This window comes from Grus americana, chromosome 12 (assembly GCF_028858705.1).
Source record: "Grus americana isolate bGruAme1 chromosome 12, bGruAme1.mat, whole genome shotgun sequence".
NCBI lineage: Eukaryota > Metazoa > Chordata > Aves > Gruiformes > Gruidae > Grus > Grus americana.
Window position 1 is genome coordinate 2,791,940 of NC_072863.1, and position 23,761 is coordinate 2,815,700.

At 41.2% G+C, this 23,761-nt stretch overlaps 1 protein-coding gene across 4 annotated transcripts in view; it reads right to left on the reverse strand.

Moving 5' to 3' along the window:
* HDX (highly divergent homeobox) overlaps window positions 1–23,150 on the reverse strand; it is a 52,198-nt gene extending 29,048 nt beyond the window's left edge. For 3 of the 4 annotated variants that reach the window (XR_008578999.1, XM_054839664.1, XM_054839663.1), the window contains exons 1-4: window positions 23,025–23,150; window positions 14,891–15,037; window positions 9,201–10,325; window positions 3,755–3,808 (exon numbers count right to left, since the gene is read on the reverse strand). Coding sequence is in view for 3 of the 4 variants with exons in the window: in XM_054839664.1 (XP_054695639.1) it covers window positions 3,755–3,808; window positions 9,201–10,325; window positions 14,891–15,037 (1,326 nt within the window). In the remaining variant the exon portion in view is untranslated. The remainder of the gene's footprint in view (window positions 1–3,754; window positions 3,809–9,200; window positions 10,326–14,890; window positions 15,038–23,024) is intronic. The other variant, XM_054839665.1, reaches the window with a different exon arrangement.
* Window positions 23,151–23,761: the final 611 nt, after the last annotated feature.

The window sequence follows — 23,761 nt, forward strand, 5'->3', positions numbered from 1 at the left end:
ATTTGTGGAACTTAGGTGCAGCACGCCATATAATAAAAAGATGCATTTTGTCTGAAACTAAGATAAGACTTGCCTCCCCTCTGCATTTACTGAAGGTTTGCGGTTGGGAGTAGCAAAGAGCTGCTGTTCACATCAAGAAGGTCATGACACGCTATGTGTGTTACTATCATGTAATGTAAACATTAGCAAAGTTAAATACCTTAAGATACATAGTGAAATATTTCACAGGAGGAAAAACATTAAGCAGTTATCCAAATGATGTGGAAGAAAAGGTATGGAGAAGGACAGCATTCACAGTTCAGTCCTGTGGAGGTCTTCAGGTTGGCTTGTCAGTCTCTCGCTGAAGACTCTACCTTACTCAAATGTGCTCTAACCAACTCGACTAAAATACACAGTTTTCTTCCCTCTGCCCTTCTAGGAGAGGAACGGAATGTGAACAGGTGAAGAGAACTTCACAATATTGGTATAATTTTAAAACCAAAGGTGTAACTGAGGTGCACTTTGACTTTAGGTAGTTTTAATCCCTTCAAGTGCTCATCTTACTTTAAAAGCCACTTCTGAGAAGAACACTTTAATGCCACCATCTTCAGAATTGTATTGAAATAGGCAGTGTTGAAGGAGCAATTTAAAATAAAACACAAAAACAAAACAGCACAGGAACCCTACATTTATCTCAGATACCTTCCCCCAAAATATGCACACCAAGCTGAGAGGCCAGAGACCCCAAGCTGAAGCTCTGGGCACATTCATCCAACCTGCCCACAGTCAGAGGTTTCAGCAAAGTGCAGAACACTACTCAAGTCCAGTATAAAATACATTATTCAAGAAGGTATCAAAGCTCTCGCTACAATGCAATGCTGTTCCAGGTGGGGGAAAATACAAGACCAGCTCCCCTGTGAGCTTCTCCACCACGGGCAGCGTTCCCTTGAAGCCTCGCATGAGCTGGCCCAGATGTTAACATGAAAGACAAGTTTCATTTAAAATCCCATCCAAAATACACATGCTACGTACCATGTGATTTATTATGTCTGCTCCAGAAGGGTGATGGGCAAAAATAGTTCCAAGACCTTAATCTGTTTTCTTAATGACTTTGTGTTTCAGACTTGATATTAAAACCACTAAAATTATTTCTAATTACAAATTAAAAAACAAAAGAAAAGAAAAAAGGGAACTAAAACGTGCTTTCCTCAAAAAATAAAACTTCACAACTAAGCCAGGCAGAGTTTACCTAGAGTCAACACCTAAGTGACAAACGTTTTTCATATTTAGCATACAAAGTTACATGTACTATAAACGCCATCCATTCTGCTAAGGTATCAGATGACACATGACTTAAGCACAGTTAATACACTTCAGACTTACATACAAGGACAAAAGTGAAGATATTTTTCCCCCTTTTAATTCTCTTAACCAGTACCTTCATTGCTATTTTTGAATACTTGTCATCCTTCCACCACCCTGTGAAAAACCAAAAATCAATGTATTTGGCCAATGTATTGCACAAGCACCATGACAGAATACAGAACTCTGTAATTTCCACCAACATTCTCATGAATAACTGAGAGGGTGACATTTCTAGACTAATATTCATTACCAGTCAGGATTACGTCATCTTACAGCATAGCTGAGCAGACTAGAAAGAGTTTCTGCAGAACTGCACAGTTTTAATTTCTCTTGATGCAGTTGAAGGACAGGGCAAGGAAAACAAAACATCAAGGCAAAAGATTAAAAATTCAGAGCATCTAAAAGACTAACTTCTCCATTTTAAACAAAATACAGATTAGCCTTTTTACTGTTTGAATGGCAGTAATTGCCATAATCGCAGTTCTACAACTCTATCCATTCTATTTCTGTTCCCTCGCGCTCTTTCTTCAAAAGAATTTCACATTTGAAACTGAAGTTTCCTAGCAAGTAGGAGCTTTTTCTCTCTTTTTGTTGTCTTACACCTGTGTGTATACAGCAGCTTTAAAATGCCAACTCCTAAATTTGTCTCCTTAAGATGGCTAATTATGCATTCACATTGGAGAAAGTGCATCCACAAATCTGGAAACAGATGTCAAACTGGACTGTATTAACCAATGGGGTTTATGCATTTTATTGATTAAAAAAAGACACAGGAGTAAAGGTCTAGGGAAAAAGAAATCCCTAATAATCATCCTTAGTAAACAGTCATTTCTACATCCTTGAAGGTTTTAAAGTTATCGCAGAAATTTCTTCTACAGCTTGGGTCCGATATCTAGCATGACCATGACTCAACAACCTATCCAGGGCTGGAAGATTCAACTCACTAAAGACAAACTTAACGCAAGAGTACGTATTGGACAGGTCAGACACTTGACCTGGATTACCTTGCAATTAGATACTAGACCAGTGCTACAGAAGAAGTGGAACCAGTAGGGAGAGAGGGAAAAACCTCCCCCTTTCAACGGCGATGTGCTGTGAAATCAGCTCAAACAGTGAAACACTTCTCTAGGACGCTCGCCAGCTGCTTCATGTTTTAAAAGGTCATTAAGTGATAGAGGGAAGGTGCTTTCCAGAAAAGGGCTACATGTAAAAAAGCCTACTCAAGAAAACTAGGATTGGGGGGGGGGGAATAAAATAAATGGAATGAGCAACAACAACAAGATTTGTCTAAAAGTACTGGTTCCTCTGGGGGATGCTCTTATAAAGTGCTCTCTATATAAACAGAAATAAGTGATACTACCAAAGTCTGCAGAAATTAGAAGTTGAGACTACAGTTGAGACCTACCAAAAGTGTGAGAGAAAACATGATTAATGTGATGGTCCTTAGATTCCTACTTATACAGGAAATGCTACCAAACTCACTCCTTTTGAAGACTAAGCAGAAGAACCAAAAATAATAATAATAATAAAAAAAAATACTGAGTACAGCAGGGAGGAGAAGGCAAGGAGAAGGTCTTCCATTACCCTGACATCATTGCCAAAGCAGCGCACATGACACTGACAGCTGAATGGTTTGGGAGGTTCGATGGGATAAGTTTGGTTATCGTGATAGTCATCTCCCTAATTATTGCTTCTGATATAGCTGGTCCAATATGTAACAGCCTCATGAAAGTTTAGTCGTACATCCAGTCTGCAGGTTTGGGAAGTATTTTCATGCTAAGCAAGCAGAATTGACAGGCTCTTCAAACAGAAGCCAGCAGACTGCTCTTGAACTGAAATGCTGAACAGTAATCAAACAAACGAGTTGGGTATTCTCCTGACAAGAGCTTTTCACACCTTCTATGCTTTGGAGTCATTTGTGAATTGAGGACACCAACCTGGCCGATTCCGCCTAATGTAAAATGACATATATGTGGAGAAAATTAGATTTGAGAAAGTTACTACAGATAGCATGGACTAATTCTGTGCATGCGCAGAGCAGCTGAAGAGGGAGTTACCCTCTTAAGCATTCAGTTGTCTCTCGATTAACAACCATTTCGCTTTCATTATAAAAAAAAGTATTCTGAGCTCTAAACTTTTAGTCCTTATCAATTCAGATCTTATATTTCAGTTAACAGCAGAATTTATATGCTCGACTCGGGATTATGACCTTGACTTGCTTTTAAAGATATACATCAACTTTATGGTAACTGAAGCATTGCATCTGTAGATAATGTTTGTATTAGTCAAAGCATAAAGGGGAAAAAAAAAAACCCAAAACGACCAAAACTATCACACTATATAAACAGAACTGACATTTTCAAAAGCGCATTTAGATAAACTTTTCATAGTTAAATGGAAATATACTTACTGCTCTTTTTCTGGAACAACCTGTAATCCAAGGCACAGTAAGGTTTCCTGAAATCTGTAGAGAGGAAGGGGGAAACAGAACAGAAAACAGCTTAGCTTGCTATGATAGCTAATACCGAGCAGCTTTCACAAGACTTCAATACTGTGCATTCAATCCTGGTAAGAATGTCTTTAACACAGGTTAAGATTTAAAAGCAAAACAAAGTCCAATTTAGCCTTACCGTTGCAAGACTAAAAACACAACACTGTTTCTTTGGGCAAGAGTAAAGTAACACGGTGCTAACTCGAGTGCTTGGGTGCTTTTGCTATGTCAAAACTTGTAATTCAGAACACCAGTTTTCATCTTCAGACTGTCACAAAACTGGTAAGATTAAGGAGACTGGAGTTAGACAAGACTAAATGTCTGGCAGAACTGCTGTCACATGTTTTTCTATTCCATCAGCTAAAATTTCAGAAAAAAATTACTATCCTGTAAATAACTGAGTTCTTCAATGTCAAATATTAAGGATTTGCAAATTAGGAAAACTAGGGACATTATGTGGAGAAGGAGGGGGAAGGGGTATGAAGGCAAACGTCAGCTACCTCGATTCCCATTGTTTCTCCATCAGTCCCAGAGGTCAGACTTTATTAAATAATAATCTTGGACTGTTTTCCCTGGCCATGTGAAATGTGTCATAGCCTGGAATATTTTGGCCTTACTTAGGATTCCATGTTCATCTTCTGCTGCAGACAAGCAATGCTTGAGAGACTAAACATAGCTCTTGAGAGATTAATCAATCTCAAGTCATTACACGCACTATATACGTGAGGAAGACAAATCTACACACTTTTGCTGACTGTATCAAACTACGCTAATAGTTTTTGTATTTGGGAAGTGCTCTACTAATGAATCTTGCAGCATGAGCATAATCAAATATAGAATACCTGGTACAGTTCGTTTCGTGTACAAGCACATAAGATACTTCTACTCTTCTAGCTTTTAGCTGGAAGCGCTTGGAGGTCACCTAAAGTCAGACACACTCTCATTACAGCACAAGACAGGTAGAGGGGGGCTAGAAATGAACACCATCCCCTCCTAAGGGCAAGTCTACATCAGCTTTTGTGTCTAAAATACAGATTTCTTAGTTGCACACACACATTTTAGAAATTCTGTATAAACAAGTTACATCTATTACAACTCTATATGCCACACAACAGCATCACACCACAGAATCCACTGTAAATGCATCCTCAGTATCCACCCAGATGGGTTCTCTTCACAAATTTAAAGTGGGGCTACAGAAAAAAGTGCTTTTCTCTGTGAATAAAGCAATCAGTCTGGCAGAGCATTAACCGTTACTTCGAAGACAAACGCACACAAGTTGTGACAGGTGTGATGCCAAATACAATCAAGTTTATCTCAATATAACTTCTTGAAAGACAACACGCATGGGAGTATTTTTAACTGGCTCTATAAAAAAGGCACAAGGGTTGGGTTAGTTTTTTTCAGGAGGTTATTTTTTGAGTGAGATCGATAGTTATCCTGCATCCACAGGTGTAACTCCAGTCATACTCCAACTGGGACAGCTACTGTGAGCTGAAAAAATGACAACCTGAAATGCTCATCTCAGAAAAGATATTGTGTCTCAGAAACGGCAACTCTGGCAGATGCTAAAGCAAGTTCAAAGGTACTGCAGCACTTGTGTATTGCCAATGCTGGACCTTAATTAAGCGGGTACACTATATGAGGTCCCTACGTAATCTTTTCCCAATGCACCTGTAGATTTACCGTCCCATATTCAGTGCACTGGAACAACCCAGTCCCAGTTGCTGGGTGTCCCAGCATTACCTGAGCCCACACACAGTGTTTCTGCAGCCTGCTCACAGCTGCTGTCCTCCCTACAGGTTCTCCCTGCTCATCCAGCTGGAATTATTTCATCCCAGAAACAAAGCATAGGGAACCCCTGTGACAAACCCGACTCCATTTCTGGAGTGTCAGGAAACACTTTTTTTAGTGTTTTTAGCTTGCTAAAGTTACTTCAGAGAAGACCATGTTGCTTGCCTTAGCAAAAAGCTGTGCTGCCCAAAGTTAGCAAAAAAGTCCTCCTCTTCTCTTCAAAAGTCACTAGGGAAGTAAACAAATCACTTTGACACATTAAAAAAAAATAATAAAAATGGAGTCCTATTTCCTTAAATAAGAGAACTTGCAGCTCATTCATATAAAGCAGCATCCTTAAAGTGAATCTTAAAAATAAGTAAATATATATTGTATCTATATCCTCTTCTGATGTACTGACTGCAAGGCTTAGGATTTTCCCTTGAAGAAGACAGGGCTAAATTAAATAACTGTGCTTCAGTGTGTATAGCAAAGTAATTAAAAATACACATACTTTCAACAGCATTTTTGTCCCTTAGGGTCAGGGGGAGGAAACCAAGTCTAAACCATGATTCAGCCCTGAGGACCAGCAAGAACAGCCTCTCTAGTTCAAAATGCTTAAAGCCAAACTAAGAAAAGTAAGTAGGTTGAACAATTTGTTTACTCAAACAGCTCAGGCATTAAAATTGATCACTTTATTAAATTTACTCTTAAGTTACACTAACATGAATTTGATTAATTGAACCAATAAGGAAGCTATAACTAATTGCTAATTAGATACCACACCAATGTATGACAGTAATTACTTCATCAAAACACAAATCACACAGCCCTGACTTTGAAGAAGCATCTGCTTGGATGTTTAACTACTCCAATAATCACGTAGCTCAGGTTTAATCTATTTTTAAATTTAGGACTATTTCCCTCAGTTTAAGGATTTCCATTCCTATGCTGATGGATAAATTAGCTAAACACAGGCAATAAAATCAACAGGAACTGACTACATACAAAAGAAGCCTGCACAATCCTGGCACATCCTGCACAAGTCTAAAATAATTCAGACAGCACCTGTTACAAAATCTACGTCTCTGGAGTTTTAATATATAAAAATTATTAAGCTATTAAGGGGGGTGTCTACATGAAATAGCAGTCATATTGGACTTAATTTTAAGGGGAGGACTTGGAGGAGGAGGTTAAAGTAGTGCACAACTGGTGGTTTCGACCAAATATGTTATCAATCAGCCTAGCAGGGTATACTATTTGTTACACATGACTTTGAAGGCAGTAGGTGAAATTTTCCTGTCAACGTGATAAATGGGTGTTGGAAGCGTCACTGTCACACACTAACAACTCTTAAGATACGGAACTTACTTTTGCATTGTTCTGGAACATGCTAAAAACTCTCAGCAAGGGATGCAGTCATCTGGAGAAATCTGCACCATCATTTCTTCATGGTACCATGGGATCTGGCCAGGCTGTAGGATACTATTCCTCTGCAGCTTCCACAGAACCTGATACTGTATGCCCTGAGCCCACAACTTCTGCCTTCCCTTGTAATTTTTTTAATACTGAAGAGTGTCATCTCAGCGGTTCAGAGTATGAATGCTTACAGCAGTAAGTGAATTAACAGCAAGCTGCTCAATTTTTCCAAGGTTTAAAACTGTGGAAGGGCAAGGGATACCACGGGAAACAGGAACTCCCTCAATCCAAGGTGCATTACCAAATCCACAGAACAGGCTTTCTGAGAGACAGGCATGGAAGTCAAATGGGGTATAGATGAATCCCTCACTTAGTAAAAATATAGGTATGTTATTATAATCGGGGAAAAAAAGAAACCAAAACATAGTTACAGAGATCTTGTTCTGATCCATACCACGTGGAGAGATAAAATGTCACCTACCATGAACCACTCCAGCTGTTTAAAAAGACTCTGTGTCTACTCCAAAAAAATTCCAAATCAAAGTTTTTTCAAATTTCTTTTAAAAAAAAATAAAATCAAACAAGTAGTAAGAAATACATCTCATTGATGCTTTTTCAGGAGTGAAATAAAGTACCAAGAGCACACAGCTGGAGGTATCAATAATATATTTCACTTCATGAAACTTAAGAAAAATTTCCTTAACTCTATCATACGCACTTTTGCAGCTTTACCAGCATTTTATCGAACAGATGTGCACATTTATGGCTTTTCTTCTCCTATGGAACTGGGATGTCAAAAGTAAACAGTGTTTAATGAATTTCATAACTTAAGTAAGAACAGTAATAGCAAATACTGACGGACTACCTGAGAGAAGGGAGGAAGGGAAAGAACAGTTCATCTAAAGTGCTCAGCTTAGAAAAAGCCACGAATAAGAATTGCAGATGTCCTGTCTACTACATAGAACCTACTCCAGAGTATAACATGCTCCTCAAACCTCAGGTTTACCAAGAAAAGCAGTAATTCTGGTGAAAAGTGGTACTTCCTTGGACCCAAAAGCTTTCTTTCAAATCCTCACATGAGATAGGAACAATTCAGAAAAAAAGGAAGAAAAAAAAAAGCTTCACAAAGTTCACAAAGTATTGTTCCCTATACTTGTGAGCAACGCACAGAAAAGACGGTATGTTGTTTACATGGTTCACTTTCAGGATAAATTAAAAAGGTAATGACAGGCAAAGGCACACAAGTAACATGTAGTATCACATCCTGTCAGTCTTAAGATTTTTATCCCTGTGTCACTAGGCTATGTCACGCCAGATTGCATAAAAATCCATGGAAAAAGTCAATCTGGATGTTTCCTGCACAATTATCTCTTCTCTACTTATAACAAAAAATAAAAAATGTAAGTGCATCAGTGTTGTAGCTTTTTCTGAACATCTTTTAGTTCTTCAGTTATCTGCATTTAATTTTCCTCTCTCAGTATCAGTGAATGGACACTATTACAGGATGAGGAAATAAAGGGATTGAATGTAAAACCGATATTTGAGTTAGACACTGCAGGAGAGGAACAATATTTGCTCACCTAATGTCTCCCATCATCTTAACTAGCTTGCAGGAGATCCTAATCCCTAACAGAAAATGGGTCCAAGAGATTGGCAGCTGTGCAGGGCGTAGAAGCAGTGCTGATGGAAGAGCTAATCCAAGCTGACATTAATAAGGGCAAGCAACTGCACAGCACACAAATGACGGCACGATCCCATGTTTTGCCCTGTGCCACAAGCAAAGTATGTCTACAGAGCAACAACAACCAAGGGTATCGCTGTGACACGCGCTGGCAAGCTACGTCAGGACAACACAGACCTCAGCATGCATCAGTCGTAGGTATGAGCCTCTTGTAACCAAAGTCTTTATTGCACCTACGAAGCCTGTGCTGACCTTCAATATATAGCTGCCCACTGCAGCCATGGGCTCAGCTATACAGATAAGAGTGCTACCATACATAGCCCTACCTGTACTTTTGTGTGAGAAGGAATTCTCTCCTCTGAGAGATGCAAATGGAGCACAGCCTGCAGAAAGGTGAACCTATCACTTACCAGCTACCAATTTTCAAAGAAAACAGTACTTATCTACAACTTGTCTTCAAGGTTTGAAGACGGAGATAAATTGACAGATTACCTGGTAATTATTTTGGTTTTGTGACAGCCTCAGTTGACTTGAAGATGCAAAATGAGGAGAAAAGGTACTTCTTGATGGATTAGCACTGTTATATAATGTACTGGATGTTGTATGTAATGAGGTCCGTGCAGGCAAGTGGTAGTCTCTGTTATGATACAGAATATTGTCAGGCACGTCCCTGGCATTCACCATCTGTGAACTACAGCTCACGTTTCTTCCTGGCCCAGACAAGGCTGCACTTTGGTTCTCTACTCGAACAGAACTGCTGCTTTCACAGTATCTTGAATAGCTTTGTATTTGTGCTCCCATGGATGCTAGTTCTTCTTCCCTAGCATATTCATCATCCACGTCTCCAGTTTCCATCGCAATGGATAGACAGCTGCCTTCCACCGAGCAATGCTTCTGCGTCGCGCTTCCTCCCACAATTCTTTTAGGTTGATCTGTAACCGCCAGAGAAAACACTTCACGGATTTCCAGGTTTTGCGTGCTACAAGAAGGGTCCCTGGTATTAGCCCTTTGTCCAGGGGGCACATGCGATGCGAGAGCTGCATGTTCCGGTTTTTGTAACCTTTGACATCCCACAGGTTCAGCTTTGCAGGGTCTGTGGCATATCATGGGTTTCTGAGGTAACACCAACTCTGCGGTCTGGACCGATGAACCACCATAGCTTTTTTTAGTGTGACTATATATGGAGTTCGCAGAATTCAGTACGCTTGTTTGCCTAGATAAAATAATAGTCTTTTCCCCTACTAATAGGGAAGCATTTTTACAATGTGGTACTTGTCGTCCTATAGGGATGTGCTGCTGCTGAAAATCTGTATCACTTTTTCCTGGCAGTCGTGGAATAGAGGTTTTATGTATTTCTGCCATTGAAGCGTTTGTCTGTTTGGTGGATCCTTGCCTACCGGAAGAGCTAGCAGGACTGTATATACCAGTAACTATTACATCGTTATTAGAAGCGGTCCAAGAAGACTGCTGACTTTGGGATCGAGCAATATTTACCACATTTCTAACTGCTGCTTCTGGAGGTACTGAGGGAGTAGTAGGGACAGTCCCTGGGGGAGTGCCTCCAGATTCTACAGCACTCTTGCTGCTCATCTTCCTTCGTTTATTGCCAACCCACGTCTGCAAACAACAAACAACAACGACAACAAACACAAAACAAAGCATTAAATAAGCAGAAAAATTAGGCAATTCCATTTTTAAGCAGATCTGATGAAATGTTAAGTGTTCAAGTTGAGACCTAAGTTCACAAATACGTACATCATTCACTGATTATGCAGAGTCTGAACAATACAGGATGGAAATCATGTCTCTGGTGCTTGGGATTCATACACTAATACACACGAGAACCCCAGTCTCTGTTCCAAAGCCCTAGTTTCTCAAAAATCCTGTATCATGCCTCCTGTCCCACAGTTACCCTTAAGATTTATTTCACTGACAGTGCTGCAACTAATTCCCCCCAATTTAAATTTTTAATATTTAGCACCTTGGGATGCAGAACGATCACTGAGGTATGTAGCTAAAGTTGTGTAACCAAATAACTGAGAGATACGACCTTCAAAACTGCCTTGAACAGCAACTGCCAATTCGTGAATTTAGATGAGGAAGAAAAAGAACAACTCTTTCTGTTGTTACAAAACAATTCTGTGAAGTATTTAGACCTATGGACTAATTCCTCCTCTGCCAGCTGCACAAATCAAGATCTAATGTCAAAACCTGCTTTTGAAAGACACTGACAGAAAAGATTAGGACTGCTGGGATTAGATTCCAACAGAAGTTTGCTGTTATGGACAAAAGTGGCGGTGACAGTATATGGTTTTGTGTAAAAGATAGTAGAGGAAAAAATATTTGAAAAATGCAGGTACTGTGGCAGTCATGCACAGGTTAAAACGTACTGCTGTTTTAAACACACAGGAAAGTCTGTCCAGCAAGTAACACATGGAGATATAGCTAAAAGAACTGAAGGGGAAACATTAACTTCAGTATTTCAAGATAAAAGAGAGTTAATCTGGTGGAAGCATCAGCTCTAACACTGGAAGCGTAAACGCCACCTAACTATTCCTGGCAATTTTCATGGTCAGAGACACAAGACTGGCTCAATTGTTTCACCACAGGATGTCTGCACTGAATGTGAGGGCATAAGTGAGCAGGATTCAAGTGCCAAAGAACGAAAAATAAGCTTTGCATCTGCTTATGCTGGTCATGAAAAGGATCAGATACGCATATAGAGATACAGTGAAACAGTTTTCTGCACCACCATATCATCTGCTGCACACCTAAAACCAAACCAAAGCAAGATCTCAACATCCAGCAACCCACACCAGTTGATTTAATCAATAAACTTGCTCACCCCACAACAAGCAAACTGCATTGAGTGCCTATCTTGTGTTTCCATCATATGAAAGAAGGAAAGTTTTCTTCACATACTGATACCCGCTTAGGAAGTAAACATATTTCTCTGTTTCTCAGGAAAACATACATCCCTGCCATACAGAAGTATGCTGAAGTCTCCATTCCATTCTACTCGTTTTTGTTGTCAACTTTTATAAAATGCCTACTTTGAGGCACGATTTATTGCATGCAATAGAGTCTGTTACTAGCGGTAAATTTTTTCTTCTCAAAAGCAATACACGAATTATAGCCACAGGTCTTAAGTTACTTTATTACATAAAACAAATTTAGAAGATCAAATTTATTTTTTTCTAATTTCTGCTCAGCCAGTAAACTTTCAAGATAGAAATTACAGTTAGAGACACTGCAAACTTTGGGCCAGGCAAAGAGATTTCAACCCCAACTTTTCCAACTGTATAATACTAAAATCTGAAGTTTTTCTCATGGTTTTCCTGAAAAAGAAATGCATTCAAAGAAATGCAAATAACTTACTAGCACTACTATTCACTTGGGATTAACGTACAGGTTCAGGAGATAACCCAAGTCAGATGTGCCACTGCTAGAAGAGTCCCATTCTCCTGATCACGTTCCCAGCATCTTGCTCCCACCATTTAAACAAAAGCACAAACCTGAATGATCAGGGAGTACAACTCCCCCAAAAGGCATAAAACTGAATTGGCAAATAAAAGGAACAAAAGTTTTGGTTAAGGTTAGCAAATTTAACTGGGTTACTCTAAAACTGAATGAATACAACAGATGATCAGCAGAAGACGACAGACAGGAGAGAAAGAATTGCCCAGCTGGGAGAGGGAAAGAGTACAAAACCTCCCATTTTTAGCACTGAGACATTACCCCGGAGAAGAATGATGTGAAACTATCCTCTTAGACTGAATGGGAAGCTCCACATTGTTACTAGCTTGATGGTTATGGTAATAATTTGCAATGTGACAGAGCAGCCATTAAGTACAAAATACCCTAAGAAAAGGGACACGAATCTTTGTTTCAATTAAGTTCCCCAACTGGTAAGTTTGGGGAGCACTTTCACTAACACTACTGAAATTCTTAACTTTTATTAGTATGAGAAGGAGCTCCCAGAAAAGATGACAAATCAAAAATTCAGAAGATCAGACATTTACCTGGGATTTTAGAGATTTTACATTCCCAGTTTGAATCAGGCAGAGCTGGAACTTCAGACTGTTCTACAACCCAGACACACACCACAGAGGGACCGTCAGTGGTGCCGGGGCATTAGTTTTGACCAGAAGTTCCACCCTAAATCTGAAAATGAAGTGTCCTCAGGAAGTCTTTCAAGAGGTGTAAAATAAAAATGAAGCTGTAACTGTGCTGACATCTGCTGTTGTACTGTGGGGAGAACCCCACACCGCCTCCCTGATCGCTAGTCCCAGCACTCGGTGACACTCTGAAAATCAGATTCGGAGAACTTTTGTGCTTTATCAAGTCACACTGCTCACATTTCATGCAAAGACAAAAAGCAATCAGCAGAAGTATGCTAATATTAATGAACGAAACCAGGCCGCTCAAGCCTGATGTAGCTAGAATACATCTATTAAATTTGAAGAGGGTCACGCTTTTTTTCCCCAGGAGTAACTCTGCCATACTCCCTGATTTTGAAAGGGACAACATATGTTTATGTATTGCAGTAATAAAACCTGTAGAGGTTTCCATCAAATCATAAACAGGACTCTCTTCCAACCCAGGTCAAGATTGGAAAGACTGGATGTAGTTCTATGGGACAAGGCTATAGAAATCCTGATTTGGGGAAAGAATGTATTCATAGAGTTATGACATTTGAATTATAACAGTTACACTTAGGGAATTCGTGTTCCTATTATAGTCATATCTGCAAGTGCCAACTGCAACCCAAGTATCATTTTGCTAGATATTGTGCAAAGAAGTAGCAATCTCTGTCCAAGAGTTTTATAGGGGGGAAAGAAAGAAAAAGAAAAAAGGGGGGATTAGGAAAGGCAGAAAGGAGGGGTGCAAAAGAAAGGTAAGATCATAAAAAAATATGACAAGTGCAGGACACATGCTGGGTCTGTTTCCATTGCACTTCACTAGTAGGAAGAAAGCTTAAGTATTTCAAATGAGGCCACAGTAAGGGAAGAAAACTACAAGAAAAAGGTCACAATACATTATTGCAGAAAGGGAAACAGAGAGGGAAAGGGAAATAGGAAGATGCAGAGTGAATGAGGACTGCGAGTAGAGGAGAGACTGGCTGCCTCCTCGAGGTCCTTCAATCAGAATAAAAATAGAAAAACAGGCCCTGACTGCATCATCAGCATCCAGATTCCTGTTACAACCATTTGTCTGTTCCAGGGAGCCTGAATTTCTGGCTGACTTTCAGAACTTCCCACCACCTAGAGCTGAGAAAGTTTTAGTATTTCCTGAGTATTTTGAGGGAGGGGAGTCCAGGTAAGAATTAGGGAGCAGGAGCGGTTTTTATTGTCTACCATTGGTACATCGCTTTAAAAAAAACCCCAAACTAGACTGGTCTTACTTCCTGTTCAGTGTCCAGTGTTGCAGCAACTCCTGGTAGCTCCACTACCGTTGTTATTTTTTCAGCTAATGCTTCATGATTTCTATTTCTGCTCTGAGACAACAGCCATTTTGTTGTCTAGTGTTTCACAAAGGGATTATTATTTCCCTTCCCATGGAATTCATAGACTTTGGAAGAGCTCCTGTTAGCACTAGTGACATTCTTCTTTTATAAGAAAAGAATGTACTCACTGTAAATAACCATGAGGGACCACAATATTTATGATTGTGACATGGAATACAAGTGTGACAGAGTGTGTCAAAAGAAATACTTTCACAATTATTCCCTCAAATACATTAGGCTATAGAAATTTGTTTAACTTAAGAATAGTTTCCTAAGAGCATGACCTTTCTTTGATGCAATACATTGCACAAGGTTTCTATAGGGAAATCTAATTTGCAATTTAATAAATAAAAAACCCAAAACAAAACCAAAACACCATCAACAAAAGGCAAACAACAACCAAAAAACCCAAACCAAACAATTAAAAAAAAAAAAAAAATCACTCCTTGTGCAATCCAGGCCCCTGCTAAATACAGCAATCATGTGAAGACATTTCAGCAAAAAAAACAAACTATAAACAGGCTCACTGGATAAAAATGAACATGTCACACAAGCGCACTGAAGTCTGATTTAAGACATGTATGAAGTTAGAGACTCCAGTCTCTACAGATATTTTACGTAAAGAAATGAATGTGTATAACTTTAACATACAAATTTGGAAGGCCTCGGTACTTACCCTGACTACACTGAAGTCCAGTTTAGTTTCTTGTGCACACTGTAATATGAGCTGAAAGCAATTTTTACTTTGATTTGTCATTCCATTTTCATAATAACGCTGTAATATCCTTTGTTGTTCTACAGTAAATACAGAACGCAGATTCATCTAAAAATAAAAGAAGATACTCTGAAAGTTGGAATAAAAACTGTAATACTTGCAGAAAGCACAGGCTCTCATTTATGCTGCTTGTGATAATGCTAAGTGTTGACGTGTTTTCTTTATAGAGTCCTCTACCAACACTTTTACTTACTTTCCAAAAAAACCTGTTACAGTCCGCATTAGTGACTCCTTTGTGATGGACTCAAGTCGAACAGGTGAACTACATATTTGGAACAACACTGACAGCCTTTCATAAATAAATAAATATTACATTGTGTTGCTAAGTCTGAGAGCCTCTAGTGTCAAAGAAAAAGTTTCTCCCTTTAAAAAAAAAAACAAAAAACAGGCATTAGGCAAAACAGAATAAACACCAACAGCTGCAACAATATTGGTGGGTTTGTTTCCCCTCCCCTAAAAAAAAAAAAAAAAAAAAAAGACAAAATCTGAGATAAAATAAAGGCGACAGTTTGACATGAGTAAAGTTTCCACCGTCTCCAACTTCAGCAAATCCTACACTTGGTTATGGCTGGTTACACTACTCCTTCTGCTGTGCCAGCACCAGCACTTCCCAGCAGCAAAGTCACAGAGATCAAGGACCAGAACTGAAGACCAACTCGGGGCAGGGGGGGAAAGAGAAGGGCTTTAGGCAGTTCTGGTCCAGCCCACCGCAATGCTAACACACTAATATTAACAGGAAGGGACCACCCAAATCACAGCCTGCCTTTAGAAAGGTTCGAGCTACTGTGAAACTGTACCCTGAGGCTATAAATCAGGCTGGCTTGGAAAAGGCAAACAGCTGAATATTACCAAGTACAGAACAGACTCCCTAATGGCAAACTGAAGTTTTACACTCTCTCTATACAGGCAAAGAATACAATCCTCTGGTTCTATGTAAGAAAAGAAGAGCCTCGTCGTCACAGGATTTCAGATTGGGGTCTTTATTTTGTCCCAAACAGGAGGCTGCCAGCTGAGACACCACAAGGGCTGGCCAGGAACAACCTGCATCCGACTTTGTGTCTCGGAAAGCAAAAAAGTCACTAGCCACAAGGTATTTTTAATACTTTCAGTACATATATCAAAATAATGCAGAACAAACTAAAGAATAAGAAACTGTACCATCATCTTGTAGGAAAATAAAGGGAATAGGGGAACCCTTTGTAATTGCCAAGCTTTTAGTTTTGTTCTTGGAAATTCTGGATAGAAAGGAGGAGAGTAGCAATATGCTTAACCTTTGCACAAGAACTGCTTCTAATTTAGAGCAAATAAAATTATTAAGTGCTCAAAAGCATGAGCAGACACCCTACTCCTTTCACATTATTAATCAAGGTGATTATACTATGTAATGGATGTTAGAGTTCAACAAGCCTCTATAAAGAAAAAGATTAATATCTAGAATTTGGAGTAAAATGCTTGTAGGCCAGAGCTTGACTTCAGTTTACTTCCTCTGTATGTCAACAGACCATAGAAAAATCTCTAACTACCAATTTGTAAAAAATTACTGATTTCTTCTCAAGAATACTTAAAACAGAAGATGATTTTTCAATTACAATTTTACCTCTGTTCCCATTTCTTGTTTACTCTCTTATCAAATGCAATACTACCAGCTGCATTACAAGTCAGCTTTGCCCGAGTTACGCCTCCCACAGAACGTGTGTTCAGTCACAGTCGGAGCTGGACAAAGGAGACTCTTGCTCTGAATACTCTGCTGTTTGAAGAAATTTATAGCAAGCAACACAGGAGACAATTACTAGCCCATTAACAAATCAATAAAGTTCATAAAAATCTACTTCACAAAGCTAAGAACTTTCAGACCGCCCCTGTGGATATGCATGATGATGAAGCCACCAACTGATTTATGTTACTTTTAAAGAATACGTAAGAGTTAATTTTGTGATTCTTTTTCCTCCTGCATGATTACACTTCTACGTCTACTACTCTTTCAGTACAAGTAGGCCTGTTTTATTTAGTTGAGATCAGTTCCCACAAATGATCTCATCAGAAATAGTTATGAACCTTCTATCTTTCCAGATCCAGAAGATGAAGACTGTCATCCAATAGCTACAGCATTTCTATACATAGGCTCATCAAAAAGAAGCATACTCTCCAAATAGTTCATCAACTGAGAAGAAGAGTCCTCCAACTGCAAGATAAATTTTTAGAATCAGACCTGATGACCTGCAAGCGAAGATGTGTGTCAGGTCCTCCACACATTGTTTAATTATGTGGATTTCTGTACCCAAAGTCACTGGTGTGGTCAAATACAACAACGAAAGTATTTTAAATCTGTAGTTTAGATAAGGACAGGGTGGAGTGTTTTGATGAAAGCTTTTGATCTTCAGAGATACCTATATGCACGGCATGGCAGACTTCGCCTAGCTAAACTCAAGAAAGGTCATGGTCTGGTTTAATAAACACCTTAATTTTGCAGTTTCTTTTAATTACTTGTAAACTACACCTGCCAACCAAAATACTGGTAACACTCCTTAGTAGCTTCTGCCTTGAAGTCCAGTCAAGTACAGCTCAGAGTTAAGCGTGCAGAGGCCATCAGAAACTGATTGAAATAAATAGATTGCAGGACCCTGCAAACGCAGAGTTATGGAAGCCAAGTCATAACTGGAGCTTACATTCCAACATCTAAACTTTCAAATAAGCAGCTCACCATTTATTAATGCTTTAGATATACTGAATCCTAAGTCAACAGACAGTTCTGTACCATCTCTCACTGCCCTACCTATCCACATGCCTGTTTACCAAAACTACAGAGGGACATTAAAATACTCTTAAAATACCATTAGTTATCTTGCTGTGTAACTCAATCTTATTCATTCTGCTCTGCCAATTAATTAAACTTTTTTTTTTTAAAATAACAACCACCTGCCTTTTACCAGAGGCAACAGAAATTTAGCAGTAAATTGCAGAATGAATGAGAACACACCCAGAATGTTCAGCAGGGCTGCGCAGGCAGCTACATCTGCCCAACAGAAAACTGGGTTCAAATTCGACTCAAAATATTAAATCAAATCACTGGGTATCAACAGATCCACTACAGTAAGCCATTCTATTACCTCCCATTATACTTCAAACTATGCTACAGTTGCTTGGTATAACTTGGTTATTAACACGTAGACATGAAGCTCCAGGCAGAGCAGAAGCGATAGATGACCTCAACAGAGAGCACTAATGCCTGTACTAAAGCCCCAAGAAAGCCATCCTGCTGCAGGGTGGGTTTTGCTGTTTGGGTTGCAGATGTGGCACAACCTCATGAGACACGTGCTCTGGTCATTGCTGGGCAGGAAACATGACTTTGCATGAAGATCTTAGATTACACAGAACGAGAGAAAGGAAATGGAGAATTATAAGGGTTTTTGCTTTTTAACCACCTATATAATAATTTCTAACTAGGCATAAAAGATCACGAGACTATTACTACTGTTTCTACTACTAATAGCAATCCCCAAGCGTTCAATCTCAATACTGTAGGACAAAACAATAACTGGCATATTTATTTCACACTAGTGTGTAGGACATTTGGCAATACTCCTTCTCTGGCAGATTAAAAGCCCACTGATAGTATGTCATCTGTAAAGTCCAGATGGAAATCACTTTGCTATCAGCAGTTCTTAAGTGCACGGGAAGGTGTCCCTGCCCATGGCAGGGGGGTTGGAACTAGATGATCTTTAAGGTGCTCTCCAACCCAAACCATTCTGTGATTTAGAATATTTAAACCAGTACCCTGTGTTGAATAAACAAATTACTGAATGTTTGGAAGCTCCACTAGAAAGACACAAAGTCCAAAGCCATCACGTCAACCCATGAAGCGCTGACTGCATATCCCATCTTCACAGGCAACAAGTTTGGCTCACTTTCCACACCCGCCAGACCTAGCAACTGATCTACATTAAGTATATTGAGCTTTCAAACATGTGTAAGAGCTTAATGTTACTGTCTCTGCGACTAGATTAATACTAGCTTCATCAAAGGATTATACAGGGGTTTGGAGTTTTTACTGAGAAGTGTAAGTATGAAAACTGATGCTAAACAGGCTATACAAAACGGAAAATTAATTCTTACATTTTCTCTAATATGGGAGATCCCTGACAGCCAGTGGAGTTATATATATAAACTAGAGATAACTTACACAGTGCTGATGTTACTAAGCAGTAAGGTAGCTGCATTAGCACCAGGGGAATCAGCAGGTAATACACCTTCATAGCAGAGTTAGTATTATCCTGAACAATTGCAGTAACTTCAAAGGAAATAAACTCCTTTTCCCAATTTGGGTACCTACAAAGCACTCTACTTTCTTCAGGATTTCTCACCTTTGTCTTGAATCTCAGACTCCAAGTTAGAAATCCACATAGATTTTTATCTGAATTTCATTTTCATGACTTGCCAAGCTCAGAAAACATGCATTTGAGCTTTTGGGAAGCCAGGCGTCCAGCTGGTTGGCAACACATTGGCACTGAAAAGAGAGTTTGTTACAGAGAAGAACTCTGTGAAATTTATTAAACTCAGGCAAAGCAATATGCAAACTGAAATTCCATGAATATTCCATGTTTTTCACTTCAATAAAACACAGGAGTGGCAAAGCAGCAAGGATTCAACACCCTCCTGTTCTGCTAATAAACTAAGGTAGCTTTGGCCAAGTATGTTGCTGTCTATGCGACAGAGCAGAGAATAACCTATGACAAGGATAAAGCACTACTTCCTTCACCCCTGCTACGTGTCCTAGGCCAACTAACGTCATTCAGCTTTCCACTTTGGTGGTCTTCCACTCCTCAACCTTCTGTAAACCCATCAAGATAAAGATGTTGCTCTCCATTCCCTTTCTAAACAACGCTTATTAAAAAATAAATCATAGTAGCAGAAGAATCCCTTTGCTGTATGCGGTGATTCAGGAGACGTAAACATAGTCCAAGTGCTAAGCTGGGCACTGGGGACACAGGAGAGATCTATGGCTGGCGATAAGTACGAAGACAGCAACTTCGTGCTCTTCAGTTTCTGAAATTCAGACTGCTGAAGAGGACCCTCATGAAGGACAATCCTACTAACACACTGTGACCTGTCACACTGGCTCCTCCTCAGATGAGATTAAGGTTATTCTTGCTGCTGAACTTCTTTAGCTGCTTGAGCAACTTTTTCCACAGTATCCACCATTCTTTCCCTTTCTGTGGCAAGGGCAAGCACAAGTGGAGAGGGGAGAACATGGAAGAATTAAAGCCCAGTTTGCTTCTGAAGTAGTAGTGCCTTTGCTTCATGAACATGGTTTGCTGCAAATGCCCAGTCCTTCCACTCTAGTTACTTTATCCAACATCCAAAATTAAGAATCTCTCCAGGGAGACCTGGTGAAGCCCAGAGATGTATTTTTAGAAACTAATGAAAAAAAATTGGTGTCAAGGAGTACCACAGAAGTAAGAGCAACAATAAGAAAATGGGAATAATCCTCTATCAATAGTCCCTTGATTTACAAAAAAAAAAAAAAAAATTTCAAGAGTTACTTAGCTGTTCTGCAATGACTACTTGAAAGATCTGGAGACAGATTTAAAAAAAAAGGCAAAAAAAGCAGCAGCATAAGAAGGAAAAAAAATATTCTGTGGTCTGAAGTCTGCCTAGAGTGTATAGCATTATAGTCTTAGTGTCAAAAAGTCTCTAAATATTAAGATTGCTGAACCAAGTAAACTTACTTAAAAGGTAAGTCTTTACAGAATACTACATTAATACTAATTAATTTGAAAAATAGGAAATAAAAACTTAACGATAGTCCTCTCATTTCAAACAGTAACAGAAACCAGTCTTGGATGTGAAATTATAATTAAATAAAAAAAAATCATTCAGAGTACAAGGCACCACAAAGTAACTAAGTGTAAAAATCTTTATGGTATAAAACATAAAACTGTCAGGGATTAACACACAGTGATAAAAGGGAACAAGCCATTTCTGACAGGTTCTTTGCTTTTTTTAACCTCAGCACCAAACAAACATTTGTTTGGAAAAAAATCATCTTATAGAAGCCTGTAAGCCTATTACTGGTTTAGTCTGTCCATCCATAACAGGTACAATAAAAAAAATCAGCACACTCCTCAATTGATGTCTTTTTTTCTTTCCCTCCACAGATCTCCAGTGTTACAAAATAACAAGACTCAGTGCCAATATAAATCTGAGACAAAAATGCAACTATAATAAGAAAGCTGTTTTATCCATAAATAAAACAAGACTGAAGTAGTGACACTATTACTACAGCTTTAGAAACCTGAACTGTACCAGCATTCACCTAATTCACTTTCCATGTCTGCTAGAAGCTCACAATTTTTGCACCCCCTCAAATGGAAAGAAAACAACCAACCCCCCAACTTACACACCATGTGTGGAGATACGGGATGTACATGGCTAATAATCTGAATTTGTGGTTACTGCCTCCTTCCTACACAGGCCAAAATAGTTACAACTACACAACTGTGTAAAGTCGTAACTATATAAAGGGCAGTAGATTATACTTATGGTTGGGTAAGTGTAATATACAGACCAGCTTGTAAAACTACTTTTTAATATCCAGGACTTGCAGCACAATTGCTTCCCTCTCCACCAACTACAGCATTTGTAATACTATACTACAGTTCTACCTATAAAATTCAGCCCTTTATTAGGGACGAATTAGACAGTTCCCAGTAACTTAACAACAAAATAACCTATGACTACAAGTCCACAGGTTTATGTATCCCATCCCACTTTATTCATGCAAACGAGACTTCTGACTTCAACTGGATGTCACGTGTTTTAAATTAAGCATATACACAAGCATTTTTAAGACCTATGTCAGAGAAAAGGAAAGGAATATAAAAAGCAGTTTTACTCTGAAGATACAAGCTGCTTCAAGACTCCAACTCAGAGGATACAGAGCTGCTTTTGGTTAGTTACATATGATCTTACCTATAATATCAGAAGCTCTAGGCTAACAGAACACAGGGGGACAGGGTTGGGGATTTCTTATTATTCCCCAGAGCGGGGCAGGCCTTCGTACAACCCGAGCACTTCCAGAGGCGAGACCTCCGCTGGCACCACCATCCCTCCAGACCGCACAGCCAGCGCACTTCTGCTTCCCCACTCCCTCCCAAACCCTCGACAGCAAAAGGACGCCCTGTTCAACTGCCACCGCGACTGGCTGTTCGGCACCAAACCCGGGCCAACACGGCCTTTGAGAGGTACAAGTCCTGAGGGAAAACAAGGTTTGAGTTCTTCTGTTACAACCCCCTAATGCTGGCCACCTCCTGTCCCACTCGCGCCTCAGTCTCCACCTGCCCGTGTGGACCAGACCCCACAGGCCTCACACCATGAGGCAATGGGAGGCGTTCTTCTTCCCCCTCCCTAACTGTCCCTCCAAAGCCTTCAACTGTACCAGCCCCGCCTCAAGCGCTGCCTCTGCACTGAGGCGTAGGGTACGAGAGGGACCCAGAACCGGGGGAAGAGAAAACGGGGGACAAGAAAACAGAAAAGAGAGAGACCCCACCGACCCCCGGCCCCGCGGGCAGGGCTGGGACACCCCCTCCCCGCCCCCGGCGCATGCGCACACACCGCCCCGCAGGCCGCCGGGGCCGCAGAGCAGTGCGCACCCTCAGTGCGGCCCAGGCGGCGCAGGCGCAGGTGGCTGTCCGGAGCGCCGAGCGATCGTGCGCATGCGCACTGCCCCGGTGGCGGCGGCGGCGGGTGCCCAGCGCCTGCCTCTGCGGGGCCGCCGGGGGAGGCGCAGTGCGCCTGCGCGCCCGAGGCGGGTATGCGAGCGCGAGCCCGCGCGGCCGCCCTCCCCCACCGCCAGGCCGCCGGCCCAGGGGCATCATCATCATCATCACCATCCTCCTCCTCCTCATCATCACCATCATCATCCTCCTCCTCCTCCTCCCCGCCCGCCGCGCCCCTCCCGGGCGGGGACCCGGCTGCCCCCCCCCCCCGGGACTCACTCGCCCCCGCCCACCGCCCCTGCGCAGCGCGCCGGGCTTACCGTGCTGTGCGGGGCTGGTCCGGGGGGCTCGGGGCTCCGGATTCAGCCGGTTTCGGCTGGGTCGGTCCCGGCGTCACACAATGAAATCAGCGCCTCCGATCATTAATTCTCATCATGATCGTGACGTCAGCGCAGACAGCGGCCAATGGGAGCGTAAGATCAGCGCCGGCCGGGACAGTGCTCGCCCCCGCCCCTCGCCCGGGGGGGCGCGCCGTGCGGGCTGCGCCGGGCCGAGGGGCCGCTGCGGGGAGCGGCTGCCACAGCGACGGGGCCGCCGCGGCGGGCGGGGGGATGGCAGCGCCGCGTTGCCCCACAGCCCCTCAGCGGCGGGGGCCACCTCGCCGCGCCCGCCGCTCCCTCATCGCGCAGCCCCGTCCTCCCTCAGGCCGCCCGGCCTGGCCCCCGGGGCAGCTCAGCCCCTCCTGAGGTGCCTCCCGCTCACCTGCCCGGAGGCCCGGGGCACCCCCTGTTCGTGGGGCCGTGCAGCATCCCCGCCTGCGGGCAGGTAGCGGTGGGCGCCATGGGAATGCCTACGGAGCCATGGAAAGCAATACCAGCGTTTTCAGGGAGAAATAAATAGTGAATAACCAGCTACATAAAATGTACTGTGTTTTACAACCGTTTTATTGCGCTGCTCTGGGCAGACAAGTAGGTGTGTCCGGTAAAATCTGGAATGCCCCATAGAGGATCAGGAGTTCAATTACGTCAACATGGCAGTCAAGAAATAAACTTTTTAC